This window comes from Syngnathoides biaculeatus, chromosome 10 (assembly GCF_019802595.1).
Source record: "Syngnathoides biaculeatus isolate LvHL_M chromosome 10, ASM1980259v1, whole genome shotgun sequence".
NCBI classification, from domain to species: Eukaryota; Metazoa; Chordata; class Actinopteri; order Syngnathiformes; family Syngnathidae; genus Syngnathoides; species Syngnathoides biaculeatus.
The window spans coordinates 25,120,600-25,135,640 of record NC_084649.1 but is presented as its reverse complement, the minus strand read 5'-3'; the positions used below and the strand labels follow the sequence as shown (position 1 = coordinate 25,135,640).

General features: G+C 45.4%; 1 protein-coding gene across 8 annotated transcripts in view; it reads right to left on the bottom strand.

The window, feature by feature from the left end:
- Positions 1-661: 661 nt before the first annotated feature.
- Positions 662-15,041, bottom strand: part of gli1 (GLI family zinc finger 1) — a 66,251-nt gene continuing 51,871 nt past the window's right edge. For 7 of the 8 annotated variants that reach the window (XM_061832551.1, XM_061832557.1, XM_061832554.1 and 4 more), the window contains 11 exons: positions 14,457-14,689; positions 13,819-13,908; positions 13,526-13,724; positions 11,584-11,746; positions 11,360-11,467; positions 9,297-9,437; positions 9,029-9,178; positions 7,535-7,699; positions 7,218-7,460; positions 6,187-6,499; positions 662-6,109 (listed from right to left, as the gene is read on the bottom strand). In XM_061832551.1, coding sequence (XP_061688535.1) covers positions 3,588-6,109; positions 6,187-6,499; positions 7,218-7,460; positions 7,535-7,699; positions 9,029-9,178; positions 9,297-9,437; positions 11,360-11,467; positions 11,584-11,746; positions 13,526-13,724; positions 13,819-13,908; positions 14,457-14,689 — 4,327 coding nt within the window. In that variant the 3' untranslated portion in view covers positions 662-3,587. Of the gene's footprint in view, positions 6,110-6,186; positions 6,500-7,217; positions 7,461-7,534; positions 7,700-9,028; positions 9,179-9,296; positions 9,438-11,359; positions 11,468-11,583; positions 11,747-12,273; positions 13,442-13,525; positions 13,725-13,818; positions 13,909-14,456; positions 14,690-15,041 lie in introns of those variants that run through there. The other variant, XM_061832558.1, reaches the window with a different exon arrangement.

Sequence of the window (15,041 nt, the reverse complement as noted above, 5' to 3'; positions counted from 1 at the left end):
TTCATATCATGTCACAAACACCCACCTGAACTGAACCAAGTTCGGTCTTCAGTTCTCGAGTCTCTGGTGTTCTCTTGGGTGTCCCCGCAAGGTTTTCTCCATGTGAGGATAACGGTGCTGGCTCCAAGTGGTTTGCCGAAAGCTTTTAAGTTTTGGAAAAGGCTTGGTAACCTTTTCCAGGCTGACAGACGTCACTTGCGTTATTTCTCAACCGATTTCTTTGGCTGGTGTCATTTTGTCGCAGCTCATTTAAACCTTTTGTCTGACTTGATTTTGTTGGGACGGATTCTGTTGAAGTGATTTTCTCAATGGTGCAGGTCTGGAGGTAATCAATAATAACTAACCAAAAATTGTAAATGGCCATAATTAATTCATTAACTTTGATTTTTTTTTTCCTTAAAGGGGAAGTCCACTCATTGAAAATAACAATGTATCAGAGTTAAAAAGACGTGCGCAGGTCCGATCCCAATTCAAGCTTCAGTACCCTGGAATCCCCAACATTCGCAAATAACATAATAATTTCTTATTTTATTGGACCTTAAATCAATTTTTGTCTGAGGATCTTTTTTCAATAGGAAGGTGGTTCTGTGCAATTTTACCTAGAAAGATACTCATAAAGTGTGGCCCACACGTTCTGCATTCATTGCAAACTGAACATCTTTATTCATACCGGTAAAATATAGCACATTTGTATAAAAAAAAAAAAAGTGTAGAAAAATTTTACAGAAAATATAACACTTGTCTTTTTTTTTATCTATTATAGTTATGGCTACGTACTCTCATAGCTTTTATGTTTGCTAAAGGTGATAATTCTTTTGCCAGCAAATAAGTCCCAAAGAAAAGATGAAAACAAAAAAAAAAACACATCAAAGGCAGCATCCATAAAATTAGTTCATTAAAAAAAAAAAAATTAAAAACATCTTGTACATTCTAATAAAAAGCATGATGGGTTCATGCTTTATTATTGGTTAGTGTTTTAAGTGACGCGTACTTCCAGGGGTTAAGCGTGTCTTTGGTAGCTCGCTCGTTTTTCTGCGTATTTCATGTTGTTGCAGTGACGCTAACGCAAAACAGTCTGCGGTCGGTGCGAATCCCCAGTGCGAGTGTTCCGTTTCCTTAGTGGCAACGAGCTTTCGTTACGGTTTTAGTGTCCGTCTAGCCATCCGCTTTCGATACTGCTGGTAAACCGGAGCCTATCCCGGCTGACTTTTGGCGAGGCAAACGTGGTCCACCCGGCCAATCGCAAAATTCCCACGCATATCTATAGACAAGGCGGCACGGTGGATCAGCTGGTAAAGCGTTGGCCTCACTGTTCTGAGGACCTCGGTTCGATCCCGGCTCCGCATGTGTGGAGTTTGCATGTCCTCCCCGAACCTGAGTGGGTTTTCTAGTGGGTGGGCACTCCGGTTTCCTCCCACATCCCCAAAACGTGCAAAATCGGACACTCTAAATTGACCCTAGGTGTGATTGTGAGTGCGGGCGTTTGTCTTGATGTGCCCTGCGATTGGCTGGCAACCAGTTCGGGGTGTACCCTGCCTCCTGAACCGTTGACAGCTGGGATAGACTCCAGCACTCCCCGCGACCGTCGTGAGGATAAGCGGCTAAGAAAATGGATGGATGTGTATATATATTCATATATATTTAAAAAAAAATTTCAACGAGACTTTTGAACCAATTTAACCACATTGCTGGTAAACATTCAAGTCCAACAAAAAAAGTGGCAAAGAAAATGGATGGATGGATGGGTGGATCTATAGACAATTTAGAATCTTCAATTCACCTAAAATCCACCCATCCATCCATTTTCTTAGCCACTTATCCTCACAAGCGTCGCGGAAAGTGCTGGAGCCTATCCCAGCTGTCAACGGGCAGTAGGCGGGGTACACCCTGAACCGGTCGCCACCCAATCGCAGGGAACATTGGGACAAACAAGAGTCGCACTCACAATCACACCTCGGGGCAATTTAGAGTGGTCCAATTAATGTTGCATGTTTTTGGAATCTGGCAGAAAACTGGAGTGCATGGAGAAAACCCACGCGGGCATGAGGAGAACATGCAAACGCCACACGGGCGGGTCCGGGATCGAACCCGGGAGCTCAGAACTGTGAGGCCAACGCTTTCCGGCTGAGCCCACCGTGCCGCCCTCTAAAATCCGTCTTTTTGCAATGTGGAAAGAAGCCGGAGTAGCTGGAGAAAGGAGGCAGGAGCACAGGGAGCACAGGGAGTACCGGTACAAACAAACAAGATTCGAACCCTGAACTTCAGAAGTTTGTGGCAGATGTGCTAACCGCTAGTTCACCATGCCGCCTGCGATGTCATGTACCATACAGTGTTTGTTTTTCGGGACGTGGATCCGTTTTCCTTCAACGTGAGGCCTGATTTGCCTGCAACCAAGTGTCAATTGCTGCCAGAAGAAAGATGACCAAACTCTTCACGTACGCCGACCTCTGCTAGGGAGTCCACGGCAATCGCAGAGCCTTCCTCCTGTCCAATTAAAAATACATATTTCAGGCCATGACAATCAATTGTACTTTTGCCAAAAAGCAAAATGGAGCGGAGAAAGGGAACCGGTTGTTGCGACGCAGCTGCTCTCGGACCGCTCAAAAGTCAACGAGCGGAGTGCAAACTCTGTTTTCGGGAACGGGAATTCCGCCGAATTGGAAAACGGCAACCTGAGTGATCGGCAATGTGTGTACAATACGCTGTGAGGAAATACTGCTGGGCCACTTGTACAGGCGACTAAAATTAATAGTACACATTTGTTATCTCTCTCTCCCCCCCCCCCCTTGACCGCTAAACCTTAAAATATTAACACCCACGTAAACGCTGATTGACAAAAAATACGTTCTCATGAGACAAAAGATTTGCCCGCCGTCTTATTGCCGTATACACAACATATTACAGCATAAATGTATGTATAAATTATGTACATCGCATCCTTCTAGTTGCCGTTGGAATGAACCATTTTTTTAAGGGGGGGGGGAGCAAACGGCTCTATTTCCAATGCCGAAAGGGAGAAAGGAACGGGGAAAAATATATACAGTATGTGCCAGCTGATTTTTAAATTTCTGGATTTGAAATTAAATTCAGGTGCTGAATTTTTTTCGTACATATTTTCTGATTGTTAAAAAAAAAAAAAAAAATTCAACATCTCAAAAAAATTTCAGCAACGATCTTAAGATGTTGAATTTCTTTATGCTTGCCCTGATTGAAATGTTTTTTATTTAGAAATTCTATATTAAAATTCAATCTCAAAAATGAAAATTGCAATTCAGAGAAATTCCAATTGTAACGGCGAGAAATTCAAAATGGCTCGGACATACTTTCATAGAAAGGGAGGAAAATAGGCACCTTTGGTTTTAAAGTTTTGACAGCGTATTATTACATATTTCAGTCCGTGTAGCGAAGGTATCAAATAGTAAAACAATCTTTGTCAGTCCTATGTCCTTCCTTTTATGACTTAAGGCCTTGTCCTTGGTGAATAAGACAAAAAGTATTTTTCCCCCCCCCGAACTGGACTAGGATCTGCTGGCGAGCCGGCTCTATTGGGCCTCGAGTTCTTCGATTGTTGTCCTGGTGTCCGTGTTCTACGACAAAGTGTTCAAGTACTTATTCTCTCCAGCCAGCGAGGTGAGCATGGACGTCATGTCGCCCACCGCCATGTTGGACAGGGTGACGGAGGTCTGCGGCGTGGTGAGACGGGAAGACGTCTGCGAGGAAGACCCCGGCTGACCCTGGCATGGATGGTTGAGCGGACTAAAGGAAGGGGGTTCCGCGTCGTCAATGATCGAGGTGAAGTCGATGCGAGCGTTGTCCAGGTCCAGGTTTTCTAGGGCGTTGGGGATGGGGCCGGAATCAGAATAGGTCGCCATGGGGGTGGATTTTGTACCGGGTGTTGGGTCTAAGTTGGCTCCCAGGCTGTGTTGCTGTGGGAGACGATGCCCATTCTGGGTCTCCATGTGCTTCTCCAGGTCCAAATGGATATTACCCGAGTAGTAAACGTTATTATTGGACGGGGAGAACATGTCATGCTGTGCTTGCTGCGGGTGCTGGACCGGAGGAAGCCGGACGGCTCTTCTCGGGCTGGGGGTGGAGTGGGCGGGGCTGAGCTGCTGTGGACTTCCCATGTAGCCGCCAGCGACTTGTGACAAGCTGTTCTGGCGACTCAAAGCTTTCCGTCCTTGAGGAGGAGGCCTCGGGACCGACATCTCCTGACCGTAACAAGAACTTTGGAGACCCACCATCTGCTGCTCCTTAGGTGCGGCCGAGCCGGAACCCCGGCTGTGTGTCGGAGGGCTCATGACAAGGTTCTGGTTGGGGTAGGAAGCGTATGACTGGTTTGAGTACATATTGTGGTTTTGGTGCCGAGGACTGTGCTGCATCATCGACGCCTGGCCAGCTAGATCCATGTTATCTGAAAGTGGAGGTGGTTTTATTGGACTCTGCTGCTGTTCTTGTTGTTGCTCCCACAGAAGCGCTTGTTGGGACTGCACATAGTTCCTCACCAACATCTCCTTTACCTGCATCATGGGGGTTTCAGGCCTCTGGCCCTCAGAAAGAGCAGTACCAGCGGATCCCAAACCATTGGCGAAGGAGTTCTGGCCTTGAAAATCACAGCTTATGCTGTTTGAGTTCCTCACCATACCTCGACTGCCCGTCTGTGGGGCATAACCCTGGACCTGATGGAGTAGGAGCTGCTGCTGCTGGTGAAGTTTAGCACTTTGACAGGCATCAGCACCTCCCATGCCGGGGTGGAACTGCTGCTCAGGCTTAATGGTGAGTTTCTGGACTCCATCTGGATTGTTGTAAAGGGCTGTCTGATTGTTGAAGTGGACTTGTGTCTGTTGAGGCTGCATGCTTGTTTCTGAATATTGCAAGCTGCGTTGGTCCTGGAGAGAATTTTGGATCTGGTTGTGACCATCACGCCATTGACCAGTTCTGGCCTCGCCTCCCTGCCCCAAAGTCGGGTAATGGTGGCCGGACGGGCTGAGCTGACAGTTGCTCATACTGTACTCGGTCTGTTGAAGAAGTGTATTGGACATACCCTCTTGGTGAACAGGCCTTGATTGACCCATTGGATTTCCACCAACCCTGTGAGCGACTTCCCCTCCTTGGTTCTGGTAATTCCCTTTCAAGTAACTTTGGTCTGGGCAGCCCAGGGGGTCATGGCTCGGAGATAGTTGATTTGAAAGCGGTCCGCCGCCTCCAAGCGTCTGCTGCTGGTACCCCATGAAGGGCCGTTCACCAGGTGGGACCGTCATGGAGCGGTCCCTGACATCCAATGGGGGTAGCTGGGGCTCCATACCCATGGACTCCATCATGACATTCTCTGTAATGCTTGGGGGGCGAGGGGAATACATGTGGTGAGTGATGCTGGTGCTGCGGTGGTCTTGGTGTTGCAGGGCATTTCTCCGTCCCATCATGGATACGTTATTGAGGCTGTTGAACCGTTTCGGGAGAGCTAAGGGGTTTGCTGCTGATGATCTTACCGGATCACTAGCCCTCCTATTGGTGTTTCCGGGAGCCTGATGAGGGTAGATCACGCCTGTGCCGTACTCTGTGTTGGCACTGAGCCGACGTGGACCGACTTGCTGAAGGAAAGGAGGGAGCGGTTGAGCCTGGTAGTCGCCCAAAACGCCACCTCTTCTGCTGGCAGTGGCTGGCTGATCCATACCGGGTAACGGAGTAGGTGGTGGGCCACCAGTGGCCGCGGCATACTTGGCCTTGAGACTGTACTGCTGCGCCGGAGTCAGATTTGACAGAGCTGGCAGCCCGACACTTCCCGGACAGGGAGCTGACCTACGACTGGTCTCGGGGGAGAGGGGATCCCCACCGCTCTGATCTTGGCCCAGGAGGTGGCATCCACCCCCAGCTGCTGCGCCCATCTGAGAGATGTCACTGGAGCGGCGGCTGGACAAGTAGGGGGACACCATGGAGGAGCGGCGGCTGACGGTGTAGGCGGAGCTCAGGCTGCTCGTCCCACTACCTCTCCGGTCGTTGGCGTTGGCGCCGATGGAGGTCCCGCCTCCGAGTTCGTGGTTGGATAGCTCCATGACGCGGCGATTTGAGAGCGGAGATGGGGCGCACATTCCCATGGCGTCACCTGAACCTGGAAATGAACAGTTCAGAAATATCATAAACGTCAACTGTATTTGCGTTATAAAATGAAGGTTTCACGGCACGTACAAGGGAGCATGGGTAGCTTGTTGGAGAGGCAACGGCTGGGGGGCGTCGGTCGGCGGATCTGCTTCAGCTTGTCGATCTTGAGGTTCTCCAGCCTCTTGAGAGCCTGCGCCGACATTCCCATGGTCGCCGCCGCGCTCCCCGGCTCCCCCCCGCATCCCCCGGCCGTTGCGCCGTCCTCTGGGGCCGTCAGGTCTTCCAGGCTGCCCGCCGCGTTCAGGTTCATCTCTACGCCGCTGTCGTTGTTGTTGGTGCTGCCCAGCGGGGAGCGTTCGCTGCTGCAGGACGACTGGCCGCCGGGGCTCGGCTGGGATTTCTGAAACGGGGTTGAGTCTTTTTACAGGCAGTTGCAAGAAGAAGAAAAATATCTGAACCCTTTGGAATGACCTCAATTTCTGCATACATTTTTCAAATAAGTCCCAAGCCACAATATCACACAAGAAATTTCCAATATGGTATTGTGCATATTTGAGAATTTCTCTCTCTCTCTCTCTCTCTCTCTCTCTCTCTCTCTAATATTTTTTTTTTCCCCCAAACCATCCTCCATCTATTTTGTACTCTGGCCAAAGCCGTGTCTAATAGAAAAATAATACTTTTGGTTTCATTTTTCAATTCTCAAGAAGTATTACCCCAGTGGTTTTCAAACTGGAGGGCGGGGGTCGCTCAACCTAGGTTGGACGCAGCATTGTGACAGGTGTGTGGGGCTACCATGAACACTTTTTATTGCGTTACAACCAGCAGGTGGAGCTCATTTGACTACGGAGGGCACAACCCCACACCAGCCACTGAAATGACGTGACATAAATTTTAGCACAATAAAAAACCAAAAATTTAGATTTTTGTTAATTCTTGGTGGCTTGATAAACTCGCAAGTGTAATTTTTGAACTGTAAATGTGACAACTGTATTTATCATTGCAAAAACGTTTGGGAACCACTCCATTACACGGTGCGACGCATGTGTCGCATAAAAAGTACGAGATAAATGTTGTTGCAACGGAATATGTATTTTTTTAGTTGAGTTGCCGACACGCACCAGAGTGCTATCGGGAGCCATCAGTTTGCAGTCCTCCCGGCGTTTCTCCTCCTTCTCCAGCAGCAGTTCGGCACCCGGCCCCCCGGCGTTCACGGCCGAGCCGGGCTGCCGAGGGCCCGTGTCGCCCCGGTGCTTCTTGGTGATGTGGGCTTCGGGCCCGTGCACCGTCTTCACGTGTTTTCGTAACGAGCTCGGGTCCGTGTACCGCTTGGTGCAGCCGGGAATCTTGCAAACGTAGGGTTTCTGGACACAGAAAAGTCTTAAGAAACCAGAGTCTTGTACAGTAGGTTTGGGGGATTTTTGTGGTACGCGACTACCTCGTTGGAGTGGGTTCTGTTCTGGTGTTTAGCCCGATCGGAGGCGTTGGAGAAGGCCTTGTTGCAGCCCTCGTGTTCGCACACGTAGGGTTTCTCCCCGGTGTGAGAGCGCAGGTGTGTCTTTAGGTTCTCCAGACGAGAGTATGCCTTGTTGCAGCCTTCGAACTGAAGTAAAAAAATGCAAATCCTATTCTTAGTACTTGTTGCCAGTCATGCTCGCGGATAAAGTTGCAGGTGTGATGAGGGATGGAATCTCAAGACCTTACTTACGGAATTAATATGACATAACTGTAAATTAAAAATAAAATAAACAAATGCGTAACGAAAATAGAAAACCAAAATTTCAAACGCAGAAAATGATCATTTCCAATTTTAACTGATATTAGTAGAATATGATATAAAACGGCATTTAAAATTTTTCATCACAAATTTTTGATCTGACAAACTTTACCTGAAGAAAATGTAAATGCACTGGTCCGTCAAGGAATAAACTCGATCTATACCCGCAATGTGTTGGAAATGCTGAAAGTTTAGTTCAACATAATCGACGTTAGTGGCAACAAGCTAGCGAGACATTGGGACAATTTTGGCTCTGCTTCCACAGTAACTGTAACCCCCAAGCCCCGCCCCTCACCATCTTTCAAAAAATAAAATAAAATCTGTCCTCTCCATGGGCCCAACAGTATCTATCTATCTATTATCTATCTATCTATCTATCGATCTATCTATCTATCTATCGATCTATCTATCTATCTATCTATCTATCGCTCTCTCTCTCTCTCTCTCTCTCTATTGCTCTCTCTCTCTCTCTCGCTCTCTCTCTCTATCGCTCTCTCTCTCTCTCTCTATCGCTCTCTCTCTCTATCGCTCTCTCTCTCTCCTCTCTCTATATCTCTCTCTCTCTCTCTCTATCTATCGCTCTCTCTCTCTCTCTCTATATATATATATCTATCTATCGCTCTCTCTCTCTCTATCTATCGCTCTCTCTCGTTCATTCTCTTCCCCCTCTCCTCTCTCTATCTATCGATCTCTCTCTCTCTCTCTATATATATATATCTATCTATCGCTCTCTCTCTCTCTATCTATCGCTCTCTCTCGTTCATTCTCTTCCCCCTCTCCTCTCTCTCTCGCTCTCTCTCTCTCGTTCATTCTCTTCCCCCTCTCCTCTCTCTCTCGCTCTCTCTCTCTCGTTCATCTCTTCCCCCTCTCCTCTCTCTATCCATCGATCTACCGATCTATGGGAACCCGCAGCTTCTTATTTGCTTTCATGAGATGGGACCGCCCCCTCAAAATGGGCTCATTTCAGCATGACAAGAAATCCAGTGTGAAAAGTAGAAGATGGAATTCTTGACGCTCGGGATCTTGTGACAAAAAAGAACGACTATACGAGGCTCAAAGGTTGCCCAAAAATTTCGGAACAGCGACTGTCCCTAATGCGCGTCGTAAAGAGAAGGACAAGACGAAGACGACATGAAAGGACTGCGCTTGACTCACAGTGCACTTGTGCGGCTTCTCTCCGGTGTGCCTGCGCATGTGAACTACGAGCATGTACTGGGCCTTGAACGGCCGCTGCTCGCGAGAACACTCCTGCCAGTGGCACACAAACTCCTTCTTCTCGCCGTGGATGTGCTCATTGTTGATGTGCTGCAAAAAAAAAAAAAAATATATATATATATATATAAAATGTCTGCGGGGTGGGGGGGGGGGGGGCAATTCGGTGCTGTATTTTGGGGCGTGCTGTTGTTGCTGCATTGGTTCTTACGTGAACGAGTTGGTCCTGCGTGTCGAACTCCTTGTTGCAGCTCTCCCAGTGGCAGTTGGTTTCGTAGACGGCCTCCGGTTCGGGCTTGCCGTCCTCCTTGTCCAAGTCGTCCCGGCCGTCCAGGAGGCCCAAGAGGGGGTCCTGGTGAAACCCGTGCAAACCAGACAATGAAAAATATTCAAATCAATCCCTTCATCCCCTGTGAGGGAATTTGATTTATCGTCCTTCATGGACCACAACATGTTTACGTCCACGCTACGGTAATAGTCGTGCTATAAGTTACACATAACTTTGCAATCTATTGATAACATAAACTTAAGTTTAGAAGGGATGCCACGTGCATCATCAGCAAATTAATTCATTTATTTACTTTTATTCTGCTTCATTATTTGAAAATCCAATGATACAGTATATGGATATGATTTAAATCATACCTCACAACTTATTTGGATACATTTTTTTCCTTTTGTTAGTCATTTTTCACTCGTTGCTACTTAAAAGGTCGCAATATGGGTGTTTTTAAATACACAGGTTGTGATTAATTTTGGAATGATTAATGATTCATAAAATTTACCCAAAATGAATTCCAAAAATATATTAAAAACTTTCAACATGATCAAAAATAGGAAAATATTAAAAGCAATTACCATTCCAAAAATATACAAATTTTTTTACCATATCAAAATATTCAATCATAATTACAAATAATGCCTAAAATATATACTTGAACTCTTTTAAAAAAAATACACGCATTGGAAATATTTAAAATTCTAAAACAATTAAAATGCAATTATTACACATCAAATTACAACACTGAAATCATTTTAAAATATTATATTCTGAAATGTTTTTCAAATACATACAAATTTTAAACCTACTATAAATGTTAAATATGTAAAAAGATATTAAACGTTCCTAATGATGTTAAAAGACTAAATAAAGTTTAAGTACTAAGATACATTTTAAAAAATGACAATTTATTCCTAAGGCAGCTTCACAAAAATGTCTTCCTATTTAGTTGACACTGCCATTGATATTCTCCAATTATTTTTTCTGTATATTTATTGTAATTACAAATAATGGATCATTAAAATATATACGTGAATTATTTTAAAATGAAAAAATACATGCATTGGAAATATTTAAAATTCTAAAACAATTAAAATGCAATTATTACACATCAAATTACAACACTGAAATCATTTTAAAATATCATATTGTGAAATGTTTTTCAAGTACATACAAATTTTAAACCTACTATAAATGTTAAATATGTAAAAAGATATTAAACGTTCCTAATGATGTTAAAAGACTAAATAAAGTTTAAGTACTAAGATACATTTTTAAAAAATGACAATTTATTCCTAAGGCAGCTTCACAAAAATGTCTTCCTATTTAGTTGACACTGCCATTGATATTCTCCAATTATTTTTTCTGTATATTTATTGTAATTACAAATAATGGATCATTAAAATATATACGTGAATTATTTTAAAATGAAAAAATACATGCAGTGTAAATATTTATAATTCTAAAAGAATTAAAATGCATTACACATCCAATTACAACACTGTGAAATCATTTTTTATATATTGTGAAATATTTTTCAAACGCCTACAAATATTAAATTTACTACAAATGTTAAACATGTAAAAAAGATATTGTACATCCTAATGATGTTAAAAGACTAAAAAACAAACTTAATAAAGATTTCAAGTGTTGGGATACATTTTAAAAAATGAGAATTTATTCCTACGCCAGCTTTCTAAAAATGTCTTCCTATTTAGTTGACACTACCATTGATATTCTCCAATTATTTTGTTGTAGTGGTTGTTTGAGACCCGCACTTGACGGGTTTTCTGTACATTTATACAGTACATAAATGTTTGTGGGAGGTGAGGGGGTTGAAAATTCCACCGGCAGAAAAAAAAAAATAAAAATAAAATCAAAACAATCAATCTGGGAACCACTTTATTAGGCTTTGCTTATGTACCTAATTTTGTGACCCAGGCGACTGTGTATTCCAATCAAGCGCGCGGAAGACTGTAAACACGCAATGGTACCTGAGTACCGGTGGAGGAAGGGCTGGCCACGTCTCCCTCTGACCTCTCCTCCAGGCTCTTCACGTTCATGCCATCCATCACCACTCCCAACCCGGGCTCTGTCTTTAGCTACAATGTACAAGATGTACACAAAATTTCAAGTATTTCTCCCCTCGCCTTTTCGCTTTCGGATCATCAAGCTTGCCGTCAGCTGTCCGAAGCGCACGTATAGATAAACGTCTTACTTGTCCGTGTTTGGGCGGCGCGTGGACGCGAGGGTTGTGGGGGGGCAGTCGGGAAGCCTGGCACGGGCCCGGTTGGTGAGGTGGTCCCCCGCCGACTCCTCCGTACACGGAGCCCTGAGGCCTGGCCTGGCAGCTCGTGTTGCCGGAATAGCCCATCGATGGACTGCAGGGGTGCACGGCACGGCGGTTACAACACAGTCATCGTAAAAATAATGGTGGAAATTTGTGATTTGGGACTGGATGCTGAACCGAAGAACGCCTGCTTTGCGACCGCCGCCATGAAAATGTTCCAAATCCAGAACTGGTCCAAAAGCACGCAATACCAACACCGCGGCAGTGCCATGGCAGTCTTGTGTCATAATAAATATAAATACTGCTAATTATTCATGATAAATTGACAGATTTCTTGCTTTGGTATTCAAATTTATACATATGGCAAAGTATGAATTATTAATGACCGTATTTTCCGCAACTATAAGACAGACCTTCAATGAATGGCCTATTTTAAATCTTTTTTTTTTTCATATATAAGGCGCACCTCATTATAAGGCGCATGGAATAGACGCTACAGCAGAGGCTGGAGTTACATTATGCGTCCATTAGATGGAGCTGCAATAAAGGGTCAATATTGATCCATATATAAGGCGCACCGGATTATAAGGCGCACCGTCGCCTTTTGAGAAAATTAACCTTATACGGTGGAATGGTGGAGCAGCTGGAAAGCGTTGGCCTCACAGTTCTGAGGTCCCGGGTTCGATCCCAGACCCCCCCGTGTGGAGTTTGCATGTTCTCTCCGTGCCTGCGTGGATTTTCTCCGGGTGGGCACTCCGGTTTCCTCCCACCTCCCAAAAACATGCAACATTAATTGGACACTCTAAATTGCCCCAAGGTGTGATTGACATCAATCCAAGCCCTGCGATTGGCCGGTTCAGGGTGTACCCTGCCTCCTGCCCGCTGACAGCTGGGATATGCTCTAGCACTTTCCGTGACCCTTGTGAGGATAAGCGTTGAAGAAAATGGATGGATGCTTACAAAGTAAAGTTGAAGTTTTATTCAATCATCCCAAATTCAAATGTTCTTAAAAATGATTCATGTTATTTTGTGTAGTTTTTTTGTCACGTCTTTGTGATGTCCATGATTTTCAATTTTTTTTTAAGGACGGAGCTTTTTTTTGTGTGCCCCGCCTCCTGCCCGTTGACAGCTGGGATAGGCTCCAGCGCTCCCCGCGACCCTTGTGAGGATAAGCGGAAAATAAAATGGATGGATGGATATAATTCGAACATTAAATGCATATTTTTGGGGCGGGGAGTGGGGTTAAAAATGAAATTTTGGGAAAGGGTGAACAACTGTACTGTTGCGCCACCAAGTGGAAATGTTGCTCATTTACCTATCCTCAATTTATGAGCATTTTAAAAAGGTTCTTCAATAGTACTGACAAATTTACTTTGTTTTTGCATCAGCCCGCTTACAAACCAACAAGCAGAAATCAAAACGACGCCCCTCGATTTATGGTGCTTGTTTTCTCTCTCGCTCTCTTTTTTTTTTTTTTTTTTTTTTTTAATCCTCACTGCCATTTTCATAATTTCCCTTTTAGGAGTAGCTAGCAAATACGTTGAGTCAGCAACAAAGGAAGCGGATTCCAAAGCCGCGTTGAACAAATACTAAAGGAAGGATGGCAGAAGAGTACTTTGAACGTAGGATTGCTCCAAAAATAAAAAGTTGGTTTGAAGTACAAGTACGGAGGTAGGAAAAGCCAGAAAAGCAGGAAGGAAGGAAGGAAGGAAGGAAGGAAGGAAGGAGGTAAGGGAAAAAAATTAAAGGAAAAAAAAACGTAATAAAAGCAATTACTTTCTAAGAGTAAACATCTCTTATTACATGTACTCAAAATGTGCATGGTATAAAATACTCGAAGATACGGCGTAGGCTGTACACAATGCGCGACCTCATGGCGCCGACGGACAGATGGCCGTACGAGCCGGCCCCGTTGGGCGTGCAGCGGGCGTTGACGAAGGCCACCAGGGAGTTGGGCGACGTCCGGATGACCGTCTGCAGGTCCACGCTGGGGTCGGACAGCGGGGAGATGGACAGCGCTCGCTTTTTACTCAGCTTCAGCATCGAGCGCGGCGTGGAAAACCTCGAGGCTGCTCCAAAGTGGCAACAGCGGGGGGGGGAATCACAATTTAAAATTTTTGCTGATAACGGGCATATTTATCGTCATTATTTTTCCTTTCTTACCGTCGCCTGAGCCAATCTGATCCGAGGACTGGCAGAAGTTGTGATGAGAGGATATCATGTTGTTCTGGTTACAGTAGGGGGCGCTGTTGCCTGCGAAAAGAGTCGGGGTCCTCGATTATGAGCGCTGAAAGGGAAGTGTGGAAAGCGGCGCAAAATGGATTTCTTCATATCTCATAGCTTGTGGTTTGAATTTCAGTCGGATATTTTGTTAGGGCGGTCGTGGAACTTTTCCGAACGATTTTGTTGGCGTGCTGACTGGGTGAATTCCCTCGGAGGACCGCGTTCATGCACGATCCCAGGAAATGAGCAAAATCCCCGCCAAAATGGCGGTTAATACCCCGGCGGCCATTTTGCATTTCATCAAGATTTGCCACCAACTCTGCTAAGTCACCTTGAAAAATCGGTCGATATGAAATGTTTGTCTCGAAACGGAGCTGGGACCAAAGTAAAGAGAGACAGTTCTGCCCGGAACTTGCCAGAACCAAAAGTTTCATACAGATTTTTATTGGAGGAGGGTGATTTATTCGATGATTTGACCTTTAATCACAAGAAAAAGTTTCAATAGCCCAAATTTGAATATTTGGCACCAATCGACGGGTGTTCCGAGCACGCCCGAACTCGTGAACCCGCTGACTGACCTTCCGTGGACGCCACGCCGCGGTGGCCCATCATGCCGAGGGGCGGCGGGGCCTGGTGAGGTCTCATGTACTGATCCAAGCAGTGACCGACGCTCTGAGCCGGTCCCGATCCGTGACCCACGCCGGGCGTCACGGGGTTGTACATGGCTCTGCAGTCCTGAGGAGGGCCGTTGAGGAGCGGGCCTCGCAGCGAGGCCGCATCGCTGTACGGAGACTGGTCCGGCGGCAGAAAGCTGCGGGGCGATCCGGAACAAGCGCGGAATCAGTTCGATGGCGAAAGATGACACAAAACTTTCATAAGTCAACAATTACAGGAAACCTTTGACCTCTGTAATTGCAAAGGCTACCGTGCCAAATTTTAACATTGGTTTTCTCAGGTGTTCAAATACTTATTTGCAGCTGTATCACACAAATAAATTGTTAAAAAAAAAAAAAAAATTCTTTTCAGATTATCTCTCACACTGGGCATGAACATTTCAGACCCCTCCATGATTTGTAAGTGGGAGAACTTGCAATTTAGCAGGGGGTTCAAATACTTATTTTCTTCACTGTAGTTTTGAGACAATGAGATATTTGTAGTCCCCA